Here is a 16,465-nt window from a genome sequence, read left to right as displayed (position 1 = left end):
AGTCTACACACGCTCAATCAAGCAGTGCAGAGCACGTCTGAAGATCAAAATGAGGTTGGCAGAGGAGATAGTGTGTTGCCAGGATAGCTCACGTCTGGCAGGAGTAACGTACAGACGTGTGTGTGTGTGTGTGTGTGTGTGTGTGTGTGTGTGAGAAGAGTTGAATTAGAAAGTAAGATAGCCTCCATCTAAAAACAAATGCCTCACAGAAGGCACCGGTTAAAGGAAATCAAGTTAAGTAGAGCTAAATCGATTATGCGATCGTTGAAATTAATCACCAACTATTTTTAATAAGCAACTCATCAATTAAGCCATTTTTTGAGCTATAACGCCAGAACGAATCCCTCATTTCAGTTTCCCAATTGGGAAGATTTGGTACATTTCTCTGTCTTGAAAATAGTGAACTGGATATATTTTTGTTTTGGATTATTGATCGGAAAAAAACACGCAATAAAAAGATTTTACCTATTGGGCAGGGCGTTGTATCAAAAATACTGAATAATGGATATTATAAATCTCTTAGCAACCTCATATTACAATTTTTAGTAAATGTCTCCTGTACAAACCAACAGCTACTGATGGCTGAAAAAAACAATAACTTCTAAGCAGAAGTCGAGCCAACCAATCAGCCAACAGCTCAATATCATTAACCGTTCATACTGTAATTAAACAGGACAACGCATCAAAGAGCAGAAAAATTGTTACATTTGTAGTTTAAAGTGAATCTGGTCATTCGTCTTGATATGATAGAAATCGCTAATATAGATCCTCGGCTCTGCTTTATCACTGATTAAATCATTATAGCTTTAACATTTTCCAGATTCAATAAAAGAGGGGAGGGGGTTCTCTGGCACACAGGATCATGCGTGTTTTACATTTCGAGCAGCAATTAATGGAAGACCAATGGAACTCTACATTCACAAAGTCAAACTTTATGAAAAGAAGTACAAGAAAAAGACTTTAATAATACTTGCTAGTGTTGGATTATGAGATAATCCTTTAGAACTACAGCACAAAACACAAACGAAGGCAGTGCTTAAGAGATCATAAAGAAGTCACATTCCAAAGAAATTCATTTTAAAGTTATGAAAGATCACACATTTTTTTTGCTTTTGAAAACAGTTACACTTTCTATCTGTGTTTGAAAAGTAGTAGTACATTTTTTTCTTCTTTTTTTACAAGCCTATATTAAGTGTTTTGGAATACATCTTGATGTGTGTGTGTGTGTGTGTGTGTAGGTGTGTGTGAGAGTAGGTGTGTGGGGGATTTGACTGACAGCTTTGGGACTTGTACCAGAATATGAGGATGTCTGGGGGTAAGAATCAAAACAAATGACAAGTGGCTGCCCACTCGTATTTCACTATTTGACTGAGTGCTCTAAAGAAATGGAGATGGAGACAGAAAAACGTCTGTCTCTCTGCTCGGGGGTGTGTTAGAACGAGGAGAGGGCCGTACAGAGACAAAGCAAAGGACTCGAGAGAGGAGAGCCGAAAGATAAGGAGAAGAATTGAGTGAAGCAGAAATTGAACGGGATTGAAGGGATGACAGAGATAAGGAGCGCACCGACAGTGGGAGAGACTAGCGGCAATGGTGGGAGAGAAATGACCTCGGACACGGGAAGAGGAGGAAGAAAAAAAGAGGAAAGAAAGGGAAGGTAAAGGAGGCCGAATGCAAAGGGTGGAAAGCTAAGACGGTCTTTGTCATGTAGGAAGCAGACTGTGACAGTAATATGAACCTTTGCTATTCTGTTTCTGTCCACAACCCCCATCGGGCTCACACACCTTGACAGCCAACACACACGCACATAAACAGCTGCCAAGTCCGTGGCAGTCCCGCACACACAAAAACCCTGTTGGAATGACCGTCTTTCACTGCAGTACAGATGAAATGAAACAAACAACCCCAGGAGGCCTTGTAAAGCAATACATGTCCTCTTTTGATCCAAAGCTGAGGGACAGATTTCTCTCATTTTGTTTCTGCAGAAACGGGGACTGAAATACAAAACAGATGTAATTTCCAAGTCTGGGAAGGGCACGCTAGCATTTATCTCTAGCTTTCAAGTTACGTAATGATACATGAATGTGCCGCATTTGAAATTAAAGCAATGAACAGCGGTGGGAAAAGTACTTAGAACTGTTACTTAATTAAAAATATTGTGGTTATATAATTGAATTGCAGTATGTTTTATTGCTGCTTCTAGTGCCATTACTCCCCTCACTTCCTGTGTTTCACCTTTTAACAAGAGCGAAATAAGGAAGTCCAAGATAATACTAATCAAGTGATTGTGAAACCTTTACTACAAATCAAGCACAGATTAATATTTAATGTGCTATTACAATGATTTGCATTACTCATTGCATAATTAAAATGTCTTTGAAGTAGTTTCATTCCTATCTGTGACAGCGCCAGGGCCTCTAATTGCACATTATTTTATTGCATGCAAACATCACTGGGCAAAGCAATCAATATCCGCAGCTGTCAATAATATAATATTCTCCTCTGATATTTGAAGAGAATTCTCACACCACTACACTGGAGCTAACCATGATAGTAATCTATATACATTTAACTAACAACTAGTATAAAAACAATTTGTTTTATGTTATTATGTACAAAAATCAACAATAATCATCAATAATTGAACAGTAATTGCAAAAGGAACACCATCAACAGAGGAAAATGATCCACAATAGAGCTCTAATGTCATGTTAACTTCCCCTGGAAATGGATTTGAACTGGCCTTTGTACAAAACTTCAGTCTTGTATCTGTGTATCTGGATCAACGGAAGTACATGTCCATGATAACTGCCTGACGTCCGGCGCTTGAAGTCCCTCGCCTTCCTGCCTCAGCGCGTTGCCGTTCTCAAACTCTGTTCGCTTCAGCTCACAACACCAAGCTTCAAGCTAGCAAGTTACACGCTGAAAGTGGAAAGAAAATGAGGAAGGTGCAACAAGGCAGGCCTGCTTAGTTCTTTTGGGGAATGATTGTAAAGATTTAGCAAGAATGGGGCGGCCTTTAGCTCACCCAGTGGGCCCCCTGTTGGCTGAGTCCTGCAGCGGCGTAGGGTTCCAGTCTGACCTGCTGCCCTTTGCTGGGTGTCCTCCCCTGTCTCTCTCCCCCTTGCCAGTCTATGCGCTGTCGCTGTAATAAAGGGAAAAAGACCCCAAAAAACTGGGATGTTTTGGGACCGTTTGGCGTTGCTACCGAAGAGACACACGCGGCGGTACACTGGTGAGAGCAAATGAAGTTTAACCATGTATCCAGCTAATTTAAATAGCTCACATTACTGTATTGCGTGAACAGTTAACTTCATTTTATATTGTATGTCGTGTTTTCTTTTGCGGGGTGCAAATGTTCCACTAAAGCAATTTCTTTCCTGAGACCTGGGTCGCATCTCCTAACCCTTATTTGATAGCTCCTGGACTCCCCGGTCCTTGGCTGAACCGGAAGTTGTTCTGCCCCTCCTCCGTAAAGGCCCTCTCAAAGCTCTTATTTCTGCCCCGAGGGCTGAGGAGCGAGCATCGAGGAGGGATCACCAAAGAGCTGAAGGGGAGGATAGCTAACTCCGCCAATACAGCTGACAAAGTCATGTGAGGCTTCAGAGGAAAGGACGTCTCATACCTCGAAAACACATTTGCTCGTTGCCTCTTTCCTCCCGTGATTTCCTTGTGCCTCCTCGGTAGGATGGACTAAGACCTGAGGAAGGGAGGCAAGTGGAGGACTCGAGGAGGCAATTTAAGGATTATGAGATGCAGCCCAGTAATCATAGTTTTGCGCCACCCGAGACAATTGGGATTGGGAAAAAAAATGCAAATCCAGTTTTATTTTTCTCTTACCCCAGAAAGTTTGTGAAGTAGCCAGACCTTACTCCACAGCGCTGTGGAGATAGGTCTAGCAATGTGAGTATGTATCTGTAACCGGAGGGGATGAGTCTATAGTGAGGGTGGAGTAGATGCTCTGTGCCATACACTGCAATAAGTGTTTTGCAACTGATGGCTGGTGTGATGAGGTCAGGGTAGGTGAGAGGTAGGAGGTTTGATTAGTTTGGATGCTGTGTGGGGGATTTTTATGGAACCTTGAAGTGTGTTGACAACAGAGGATTGTCCATAGTTGGGGAGGCGTGATATTCTCTTTTAACACATTCAGATTATATATTTTCTGTCAAAGTATATTATAAAACTGCCAGTAAAAATAGAATAAAACATGTTTTATAGGTTGATGGCTGAACTAATTTGAAGTATCATGTACTTAATATTCTTCAGGCAAGCCTAAGGGACCCGACTAAAAGAAATGTAGTCAAGTAAGAAATTAATAATAATCCAGCACACAGGAAAGTAAAAAATACACAAATTATATAAACTGGTGGTGACAAAGGAGGGAGTATTTTGTTCATCTGAAAAAAATATGTATTCCGGAACAGAAACAATAAATAACTGACATTTCCTCAAATGAATTTTGAACCAACTCCTCCCACATAGTGTTTTCCTTTACACAGAAGCAATTTATATTACACTGATAAATCATCACAGGGTGACCCCAGCCACGTGAATGCATAACCCACGGGAACATAACTACCTGTAAGGAGCACGGTCAGATAAAATATGAGCATATTTTCACTCTTTCAGTTGTAGGGGGGTGAGTCAATCTTGATCTCACTGTAACCCCGGAGACCACTTGATGTCAGCCCAAAAATCTGACAGATGTGGGATGCTGGGAATGGGACTGAGCTTCGGGCACTTTGGCAATTTGTCATTTTTATCTTGTGAAGTGTTTCATATTGCAGGACAACTCTAGTGTCTGTATGCCTCACAAGGCTCCAACAGAAAGACAAGCAGTTAGGAAAACGTCTATAGTGTGCTCCATGATGCTTCAGATGTCTTTTTAGAAGTTGACATTAATCCCAGAAGTCTATCTCTCGTCTAGGCAAGCACTAATCCATCGTTTTCTCTCCCGATACCAATTCTAATAACTAAACTCAAGGTACCTCTCTTAAAAAGATTTGTAAACCTCACGGCATAGCTCTCTTTGGACTCATTTTTCTGGAAGGTAACATGAGGCCAGGGATTGGTGCTGTGGCAGCCTGATAGCGGGAACAGTGAATTTTTATAGCCACACTAACAAATTAACTGTTTTTACTGTGGGTCACATCTGGCCAATACCTTAATACCACTTAATAAGGACAATATTGGCTCAATGCTAATCAGGCATTACCTTTGCAAAGACACCACGCTGATAGTTGTCCTCCAGGCTTATCCTGGCATTAGATATGCCTGCTGTTTTGTTGTGAGAAGCCTCTGAAGCTGTAATAAAGAAAGGAAAAGACAGCTTAATACCAGAATGTGATGCACTACTGTGTGTTCTCTGTACCATGAGTGTCACATCCATCAACTTTGGTGGTTATGTGTGTTGTTTCCCTACACAGATACTACCCCGAAAAAAAGAAAAAAAAGACAATGTGCACTGTTTTATGCACTGCACCTGGTAGTAAAAAGTGTTGATTCTGACTTCAACTGATATCTGTAAACCCATAAATCTCTTTTTCCAGAAGGCATCTGCCCTTTGGCTAAACACACCCGGCTGACTGTGGTTTCCTATGCATAAAAACCGTGTGAATGTGTTTCCTCTTTCAGGCTACGGTATAGGCCTGCCCCAGGGCTCTCCTCTAACCCGTAATGTGTCAGAGTTCGTGAGTCGCTACAAGTCTGAAGGCTTCATGGACATGCTACATGACAAATGGTATAAGGTTGTGCCCTGTGGGAAGCGAGTCTTCGCGGTCACTGAGGTAAGTCATTGTTGAGAGAGTGTGTTCATGTATTGTGTACGTGTGCGGTGTGTAAAGCAAAGCCTTCTGCCACTGTACTCCTATAAATGAGGCTCCCTTTGGGACACTGACTGGATTGCCTGCCAGCTAAGCACACACACACATGCACACACACTGACTGACATATACGCACACACAGACAGACAAAGACGTACAATCACATAAGCTCAGGTCTATTCACTGACCTTAACCAGAGTTACAGGCACGTATTGTCTCTAAGTGGCAATACTTATGTGTGTCTTGTGTGTGCTGAAGCACGAAGCTTAGTCCCCCCCGCTCCCTTTCTTTTCACTTTTTTTTGGGGGGGATAGAAAACTGCAGATCTCTAGACAGAGCGCACTCTGTCTCTATCTATATCGCCTGTTTGTGAATAGTAGAGCTTTTCAACTCCCTTTGGCCATCCCTTTTAAATCCCACTTCAAAGTTGAATCGTATTATAGCAACAAACGCAATTACACAGTCACAGGTTTCTCCAGTAAAATGGAAAAAAAGCTCGACTGCACCCAGCGCCAGGGTGTTATTACTATTTGTCCCATTTGAAGCCCAACGAGTGCTTTCAAACAATGTGGGCGTTAGCGTGATCTTGCCCTCTGGATTGGGAGCAAAATGAGGTCACTGATGTCGCTGATGAATTTGTTGAGTCAGCATGGGGCTAATTGACATCGAAGGCAATGCCGAAATGAGCCGGATGAAGGAAACATGATTAGAGAGTATTGGAAAAGCTTGCCGCTGTCTCTTCCACTTCCTCCGGGCCCATGAAAGCCTCATAAGAGATAGACATTATGTCGGGGGGGAGGGGGGGGGGGGGGGGGGGGGGGGGGGGGGGGGGGGGGGGGGGGGGGATGTGGGCGCACCAAATGGGAACAAACTGCTTTTCAATTAAGCATCTCTTTTTACCATCTCCCTTGTAGCTCCCGTTTCTTTATATTACTCTTAGTTTTGCTTCCCCCTCAGCTCTTTATGACTTTCTTTTCTCCACATCCTTTTCTTTCCAAACATGTCTTTTACGCTGTCGCCCTCTTTACTTTGTTTCTATTCACGTGGGCTTACACAGACAAACTAAACACAGACAGCAGCAGAATATCAATTGCATACTCACAAAAGTGGCCTAAATGGTAATTATGTAAATACAAATCATCAATCTCTGTATTTTCCTCTGTGTCGGCTTAGGTTTTGGCTAATCTGTGTAACTCCCTCAACCTCTCTCTCTCTCTCTCTCTCTCTCTCTCTCTCTCTCTCTCTCTCTCTTTCTCTTTCTCTTTCTCTTTCTCTTTCTTCATTCCGCCTTCGCCCCATCAGACTCTACAGATGGGGATCCAGCATTTTTCGGGCCTGTTTGTGCTGCTGTGTATGGGGGTGGGTGGAGCCTTGCTGACCTTGGCAGGTGAACACACCTTCTATCACCTGGTCATCCCTCGGCTCCGGCGCACGCACACGCTGCAGTACTGGCTGCACACCAGCCAGGTGAGCCAATGCATCGTGTGCGGATGCACGCGCAAGCTCTCACACACTTGCATAGTTTGTCATGCACACACATACACATAGAAAAGATGCACGATAAATAACTGTAATCTTCTCACTTATATGTGGATGAGCACACGCATATGAGTAAAAGTCAGTCTCACAAACAAACACACGCACGCACACACACATATGCACACCCACATGGCAGCATGCTGCTGTTGGTGAGAGTCCTCACCCCCTGGCGTTAACACCTATAACACAGGTTACCTACGCCCTCTACTGTTGGAAACTCATAATAACAGTCGACAATGAAACTCATATTTCCCTTCAAAATGAACAATATTGTGAGTTATAGCACATTTTTCATTTTAATAGTTTTAACTAAATGTATTGCTAATTAAGTACTTTGTTAATTAACTAATTCATTATAAAATTGTGCTCTGTAAAGCTACTTAAATATTTTAAATTAATTAGTTAATTAATTCAAAAGTTATTAAACTGTTCCTATTGGCAGTGTTCATGTTTTGTTTTCCTTTTCCGAGACACTTGATTCATGAACATCTTTCACAGATCCTTAAATGTACCTTTTCATTTAAAATTGTGTGTTTTATCACGTTTTACGCTTTACTTTTGAAATATAGTTTATTTTAAACACTATTAAAATGTTATTCTGCAAAAAAAATGACTAAAAGAGGTCAGTAGAAGCTTGTTTTTGCAATAAGACTGTTAGAGAACTGGTGCCTTTATGACAATGCACACCACAGCAAAACACAAATTGGGGATTTAAAGGTCATGTCTTTTTTTATTTTATTTTTATTATGAAAGTCTAGCCATTACCAAATGAGGTGCCTGTAGCGATATTGTCGAGTGAATAATGGATACAAACTAGAGACTGCTCACATTTGTTTGCTGCATCCCTCTTAAAGGGCATCCACTCCCGGGCTGCCTTTAGCATTCATCACAACCCAGCTCCATTAGAAGAAGGATAAAGTCTGAGTTAATCCCTGGAGATAATCCCAACCAACAGTGAAAGTCTACATCTTCCAGAGATATCATCAGACGTGTATACATCAGGGAGAATTAAAGCTCAGTCGTACCTTATCTGAATAATTTTTTCAGTCTAACCAAAGCCCTTGGATACACAAATTTAAAAAAGGCTTAAGCAACTGATACCTTAACCTCTCTTAAAGTTTTAAGCGTAAATGAAGTGTCTCTCAGTGAATTTACAATTATTTGATTAAATTATTCAGCGGAGCACCACAGCAGGGTTTGCGAAGAATATCTGTCACAGATCTGTACAACTGGGTAGAATAATGGATGTTAGGCAGCTCCCTCCTGATTAAAACCTTAGCTAAGAAATTTGATAACAAATTTCCAATTACTAATCCGTAGTTCTCTTTTCTTCTCTGCTCGCAGAAAATCCACCGAGCCCTCCACACCACGTATGAGGATGTTGGAAAGGAGCTGACAGACCTCGACCAAAAGTAATGAAGTCACTAACTGACTTCGTCTGCATCCACACACTTGATTGTAACTTTCCATGTGAAACAGCTAGAATAAGATTGTTCAAATACATCAATACTAGGAGTGGGAATCCCCAGAGTCCTCATGATACCATATCATTACGATACTTGTGTCCCGATACAATATCTCCTCGATTTAAGAAATATTGCAATATTTTGCGATATATTGCAATTTACAACCTTTTTTAACTTCCATTTTTTTCCTAATTACAAAAGTAAAATTGGTCTGCTTTATCTAAAAAGACACATTTTTCAATTGTTTGCTTAAAAATGGTGGCTTGGATGCCAGCCAAACTTAGCCCCGACCACATCATTTGAGTTCGGGAAGTTTGGTCTGGACTTGATTCATCTTGGAGCAACTATGCTCAAACCAGAGCTGTTCGGACCAATCAAATTGTCAGGGCGGGCTTTATACGATGATGGACAGGTGATCAGCATTAACGTGATCAACTACGTCACCAAAGAGCTTTTGGGTTGAATTTGTTTATAATAAAGATTGCTTCCGCGGGAGAATAGAGACGTGTAGATTCCTCCATCGCGTCTGTTATAGAAGATATCGACACGGCATTCATTTTAAAAGAGGAACGCAGAACCGCAATCAAGGCATTTATCGTTCGGAAAGATGTTTTTTGCCGTCCCTCATATGGGATTCGGCAAAAGGTCAACACACATCGCATACTCAGTTGCTCTGATTGGTTGTAGGTCTATCCAATTGAGTGCAGAGGCCTGGTTCAGTTGAAACACGCCCCACAATCACAGCCCAATGGAGCCGTGTCAGACTCAAATTCTGACTAGACTCTGAGTATGATGAAGTCAAAATAGGGTTGTCAAGCAGACAAACTGACCAACACACATATAATAAAAGATTGATTCTTGGCGTCTGTGTATATTGCCACTGAAAAAAATATGACACTATGTTGTATAGATCCCCACCCCCCCCACCCCTAATCAATGCTGTGTCCAGAATTACTACATTTTGCAGCAAGACGTTTTCTAGAATCAAATCACACTTTCATGTTGCCAGTGCAAAAATTCTCCCTTATTCTGAATTTTTGCAACAAAAAAACCCTCCAATTCCTTAACATTCTTGAAGTAAAGGAACATTTTGACACTTTTGGAAACTTTTTTTTTTTGCTTTCTTGCTGAAAGTTAAATAAGGAAACAGTCTCATGTCTCATGAGATTTTTTTCAGTAACTGTGTTAGATCTTTTATTTACATATAGATAACCCAACCATAATCAAGTGATGTTACGTCATTGTTGGAATAATTACATTATAAAGAATACACAGAGACCACAGTAATGAAAATGCTCAAGTGGAAGCTCTCTACAGCCGTTTTTTTATACAAAGTGGATGTTAATACCAAGTTATAACAACATGGATATTGTGAGTTTATCTCATTGGGTCTGGGATTCTCCTCTGGCTGCTCTGACCCCAGAAACACCCTGTACCTTTCACAAGGACAAGGAACAGGACAAGCTCTGTGTTATCTGGTTTAGAGGGATCAGTATAATATGGTATTCTTATGCAAACCGTTTTAATAATAATCAGAGAGAAAATATGTATCATCATTTGTCAGATAGTACTGCTTAGTCCACACTTGATAAACCTATATAAACAATATATATTTTGTGTCTGCAGATTGCTTATAGAAAATGCATCCTTGTGTACTGCTGCACAGTATATCTCACTGGATATATGCCCTTTGCTGTGATCTTCCTCTCTTTCACTAGCCCCTCCTCTTGTATCTCAGAGAACTGCACCCTACACAGGAAACAGCATCAGCCTCCTCCCCCATCTCCTCCCACGTCCCTCCCTGCTTCCACAACAGCTGGAGACACCTGCAACTCCTCACCATCCCATGAGCCCAAGGAGAAACGCGTGCACTTTGACCTGGAAACCCTCCACAGCTACCGTCTGCGCACACACACCGCCTCGGTGCGCGGCAGACCTGGTATGGTCGGCCGTCCTGGGCTCGGGTTAGGAGGGTGGGGGCTGGGCAGTTTTACCTCCCCTCCACAAATTAGCCTCCATGCTAACGGGGGCCCCGTCTGTTCACTGGCTTCCACAGGCTTGGTGCTCACTCCCCTGGGGAGCAGGGCCGCTCAGACCAGCCTATGGGAGGGGGAGCTCCAAGACCTGCAGGGGAAGATCGAGACGTTCCGCACCCAGCTGAGAGAGGCTCTGGCCAGGAGAGCAGAGATCCAGAGCAGCCTGGAGAGAGAGAGGAGCGGCCTTGTACGCAGGGATACCAGTCTGGAGAGGGAAAGGGACAGACAGAGGATGCAAACTATTAACACAGACAGAAGTAGCTCCACTCAGCCCAAGCTCCCAGAGAGAGACAGGACCAGCCAACTGCAAACCCTGAATAATCAACAAACAGGGAGGGCTAACCAATCATGCGGTCCTGGGAACCTGGAGCACCGGAGAAGCAGCCAGTTAAACACAGTGAACAGTTTGGACAGAGGGAGAGGCAACCAGTTACGGTCTGTTAATACTTTGACGGGAGAAAGGACTGTCCAATCACGCACTTGCACCAGTTTGGAGCGAAGTCGAGTCAACCAGCCAGGGGCTGGAAACATAACTGTCCAATCACGGAACACTTCTAGCTTGGACAGACAGATGAGTAACCTATCACGCACTCTGAACACTTTGGAGAGTACAAAAGCCAACCAATCAAGTTTAAGCAGTGGAACTTGATTGTCTTTCTGAAGCCTCCGGTGTGTAGGATCACAAAAGGAGTAGGACAGTTGGTACTTGCATAGCCGTGGGAAGATGGCTTTGTTGTAATGGGTTAAGTTTAGGGGACGCTTGCTAAAAAAAAGTATATGTTAATTCACACCATTACTTACTGCTATCTAATAATTTTTACACTCAGAATTATTTCCACACTCGCTTAAAATCACAACTAAAAAAACATTAACTGCAATTCAAGATCTTGTAAAATGTCTATATTATCCATGAAATCATAAATAAGCAATGTAATATTTTGGAATGAAAGCCAATATAATTTCAGTCAAAACTTTCAGTCAAAACTCAGAAAATGGGATTAGCCATGGGATTATGGGTAATCTGGCAATACTAAAACCACCGTGTTTATTGAGGAGACTTGGGGTTCGCATGAGGACCTGCCAATCAGGGCTGTCTGAAAACACAAGCCTGTCACCCGAATGCAAATAAGGCCCGTTACACAGAGAAGCACATGGAGACTTCAGCGACAACAGCACAGGAATAATCTGTTAGGCAAATGTGAAAAAAACACAAAACACAACTATTTGAAAATGCAGACCAACATCTGTGTGCCAGTAGCACGAGATCAAAATGTAATTTTCAGACTCTATAATTCAAGTAATAATTTCCCAATAATGTGACTGACAAAGTGAGAAAACTGGGAAAAAAGAGTGGTACAGCCCTAAATGAAATATTTATAAAAATTCTTTTGTGTGTTGATACCTTTTGTATCATTGTGTGTATTGTCCCGCCATTAACACTACAACACTAATACAGCTTTGGTGAAAAACTCATTTTTGAACGTTTTTGTAGCAAACTAGGTCTTTCAGAAAACTGAGCGCTTTCCAGATAGACACTTTGAGAGGGTAATTGTCCCCTGTGATTTGGGTTCTGCATATAAAAGGATTTTCAGGCAAGAAAGTACACATAAACAAAGAACAGTTTGTTCAAGTAAAATGGATTCAAGCCATTTAGACCCAAATAACACATCCAGCTCATTTTTGGCTGATAGGTTTATATTAAAGCAACACACCATTTAAATAGTTTTCCTCAATTTTATCTTGTGTTGTGATGGGCATAACTCAAGGTTTTCCCTTACAGTATTTTTTAAAGGGCAAACCCCAGTGTTACACATAATGATAAGTAGTCATGAACGGTACAACTCAGCCTGTGAAAACAGTAGTATTATGGCATCTGTGGCTCTGAATTGAGCTTCAATTCTAACAAAATAATCCCTAGTGACAATTAAACATTTGGACACGACATGACTTTCTAAGAACTTTAACGTAAAGATGGGTAAATGAAGTGGGTTTAACCCTCCTCCACATCAAGTGCAATAAAAAAAATCCCATAGGGAAATGTAGGATCTAGCATTTCCACCACTTCTCACCCATAAATATCAGGGGTCTCATTTATAAAACTGTGCCTTACTAAAAGTGTACATAAACCCAAAATGGCGTACGCCAAGAAAAGTCAGATTTACAAAACTGTAGCCTACTCACATCTGTAAGCAATGTTCCCTTTATAAATCACGTTACCTACAAATGTACGTAAATAATAAATAGTCAATACAAAGCACCTTGGGAATGCTGATCATTGTGTTAATGACCCTGGCAGTAACGCCCAATCATTCTGAATCATGACTACTCGCAGAGAAAAATATATATACCAGACCTACAGGTATATGATAAGATTCAACCTGAACTATATTATATCCTAAAGTCTTAATGATAAAGTTGAAGATTATTCTATTCTATATTTATATGTATGGAGGGGAGAAAATGTGTGTGAGGCATCAATACTTTAAAAAATGTTGAGTAATTATTATTCCCACATGTACTTTCTGGTCAGTTCACCACCTCACCATCTGCGTCGCCAATTCCCATTGTCTCCAAAATGTGCCTACGCAGGGTCAGAGTTTGCGTGGAAGGCCTTGCGTTCTCACGTCAAGTTTGTTTTGTGTAAATCACAACCTTTGCGTGGGAAGTGGCGTTCTCCCATTTTTTAGCCGCGTTTTGTGCATACGCCACGTTTATAAATGAGACCCCAGGACTCTTTACTTTACATTTCAGCCCTTTCTCTGTATAGGGTGTTTGTTTTGGGGGGGGGGGGGCAGAAACACATCCGACCCATCCAATTACAGTACTTGCAGGACTACATTACAGTTAATGTGTCCATCAGTGGCTTCAGCAACATGGGTCAGAGTTGCAAGTGTTATTTGATGTTCAGTGCTCAAAACTCATTTTCCAAAGTGCTGCGGTTGATGTCTCGGTGGCATCATTTTAACGATGGTGACTCTTAAGGTCACCTTCACACAGTTAATACTGGGAATAATTTAACAATCAAACGTGCTTGTGTAAAGTCCTGTAAAACTACAGAACAAAATGAAAATCTCAAAGTCATTTCCCTGAATCTTTTTAATCATCAACCTAAATCCCCAAACGGCTCCAAACAGGGGCATATATCTGCTTATTTTTGTGGCTCTAGCCAGTTAACAAGTGCCATCAATTTGGAATGAATTTGTTTGACGTATTCATGACTGAAGGAACGTATCATAATTCTGGCAACAATTTTGTGCTCAGTGATTGTATTCCGCATGAATTCACTCTGATTACAATTCCCTAGCTCGTTGCAGATCGGAATCAGCCTCTGATAAGGGAGACCTCGTGCTTTTTTTTTTTAATCATTATTAATCATTCAAATAGATGTACTCTTTCACTCTGTTTCCGCTCAGATAAAGCATAATAGTTATTGCCTTCTGCTAAATCAAAGTGAAGTAAATTTTGTCCCCCATGTCAATGATGAAGACTGGTTGACTGGTGGGACTCCCATTCAGTCAACCAGCAGAGGGAGCTGCCTCCCTGCTTCCCGCGGCTATGGACAATGGAGAGTGTATGGATTGATGTTTATTTCCGACAAAACAGCTAAAATAAATATTACAGATGTGAGAAGCTTTTTGTGGGGTTGTTCCCAAGAAACAGCAGAGGACCTCGGGAAATGAGGCCTTCATGAAATCCCTCCAGCGTTATACAATGCGGTGTCACCTAACCGTATTGTGATGCTCAATCTTGTGCGAGAACACTTTAAAGAGATGTTGGGAATTACCCTAGCCCACAGGTCTGAGACCCAGACAGGGATGCTTCTAATACGGAACTTTATAATGGTTCTGATGTACATTTGAACCTTTCAAACTTTGCTGTGGTGTGAAGTGGTTGTGTTGACATGCCATGGTGTCTATGAGGAAGAAATATATATTTTAGGTCTTTAACGAGAAAGCGCTTGTGGTACTGGGTATTTAAACAAATACTTTTAAATTGACCCCTTATAAAAGAAAAATTGTATAAGCATATTATTGAATTTTATCATGATCATTCTCATGTTTTGAAATAAACATTTATATACTTATTTACTTGCATTATCTCATATTTTCAGTGTTAAATGCAGAACTCCAGCTTTGACCTCCTAGGATCACTGTAAGTGACCACAATGAGCACACTGTCCCAATTACTTGATAAATCTGGCCCCAATCAAATTCATTTAAAATCCATTAATCCACTAATTATATTGCATTAATGCATAGTCATTAACTCAAATGTTGTTTTAATGATTTTTGCAGATAGACTTTCATTGTCGAGGCCACTTCATACGCAAGTACAAAGACCCAAACTTCCCACAAATGTCACTGGCGTGAATGTCAAAAGCACCAATGTAAAATGTGTTATTAGGTGCACATTAAACTGCAGCTTGGCTAATTGTGCAAGATCAAAACCATTCCAAGTTCTCACCTCATCAAAGGTGCAAAACATCTGCCCCAACACTACTACTCACACAGGTGTGAGAGAGGCAAATCCCAGTAAAGTGTTCTTGAAGGTGCACAGTACCTATTGCTGACACAAAAAGATTCAAAAGAAATACCAATCATAATTAAACCGCCTCAAAAACAAGGAAAGATGGATACCTGAGACAAATAAACCACAAAACATTCATATGCAATAGATCACAGATCAATACCAACACAACTAACTATCCTATGGGTACGGTGAGGGAAAGCAATGTCCTTGATATGTCAGTTTTTTTCTATATCTGCATTGGTTTCCATATCCATGGCAAAATCATGTAGCTTATATTTTAAGATGGATGTGGACATTAACACACCTGTTAATGATCATTGCTCATCAACTTTAAAAATGTGAAAATGTGCTCCTGCTCAGTAAAGCACTTGTGAGGATCAGAAGGGGCTAAAAGATCTGCATTTTTTAGGCACAGCCGTTCGTTAGTCTGGTCCCACAAAAGTATTGCAGAAACGCACCGCTTGGGTCTCCAGCAGAAAAACAAGTACGGACTTAGTAGTGTGTGAGCGATCTGTTTACTAGCTCAAGAACGTGCGTAATGCAGCTTTCAAAGGGCAAAGTCTCCGCTCCGCACTAATGCTTTAGTATCAGCATGTTGCACGATAAAGGTATAGCATTACCTCTAGTGAGGAAGATGAGAAGTTGTAGCAGCTCCCAAGTTAACTCAACTTTAAAAACTTGTGATTATACCTCACAATTGTAGGTAAAAAGAAATAAAAACATCAACCTTTCTTTTCAAAATAGGACTATAGTCAACTACATCTACAGACAAATAGTGTTGCACAGTGAAATGCACTGTGCAACACAATCCAGAATACATCAGCTGTGTTAATTATTCTTGAATGAGTAAATCTACACCCACTATAACAATGTGTTACCATGGAGCACTTAAGCAATTAGTCTTTGTGCGACTCATGGATGGTTAGGTTTGTTTATTTTGTCATAAAAGTGATACAATTTTAATTCTTTTTAAGCTCTCAATTAATTAGTAGTCAGTCTTACAAATGTATATTATTACACACACATATATATATATATATATATATATATATATATATATATATATATATATATA

General features: G+C 41.0%; 1 protein-coding gene across 4 annotated transcripts in view; it reads left to right on the top strand.

The window, feature by feature from the left end:
* grin3ba (glutamate receptor, ionotropic, N-methyl-D-aspartate 3Ba) overlaps window positions 1-12,133 on the top strand; it is a 108,232-nt gene extending 96,099 nt beyond the window's left edge. For 2 of the 4 annotated variants that reach the window (XM_034858879.1, XM_034858877.1), the window contains exons 9-12: window positions 5,632-5,783; window positions 7,122-7,286; window positions 8,703-8,770; window positions 10,543-12,133. In XM_034858879.1, coding sequence (XP_034714770.1) covers window positions 5,632-5,783; window positions 7,122-7,286; window positions 8,703-8,770; window positions 10,543-11,509 — 1,352 coding nt within the window. In that variant the 3' untranslated portion in view covers window positions 11,510-12,133. The remainder of the gene's footprint in view (window positions 1-5,631; window positions 5,784-7,121; window positions 7,287-8,702; window positions 8,771-10,542) is intronic. The other 2 variants (XM_034858878.1, XM_034858880.1) reach the window with 2 other exon arrangements.
* The last annotated feature ends 4,332 nt before the right edge of the window (window positions 12,134-16,465 follow it).

This window comes from Etheostoma cragini, chromosome 20, assembly GCF_013103735.1.
Source record: "Etheostoma cragini isolate CJK2018 chromosome 20, CSU_Ecrag_1.0, whole genome shotgun sequence".
Lineage (NCBI taxonomy): Eukaryota > Metazoa > Chordata > Actinopteri > Perciformes > Percidae > Etheostoma > Etheostoma cragini.
This window is presented reverse-complemented; position numbering and strand designations above follow the sequence as displayed.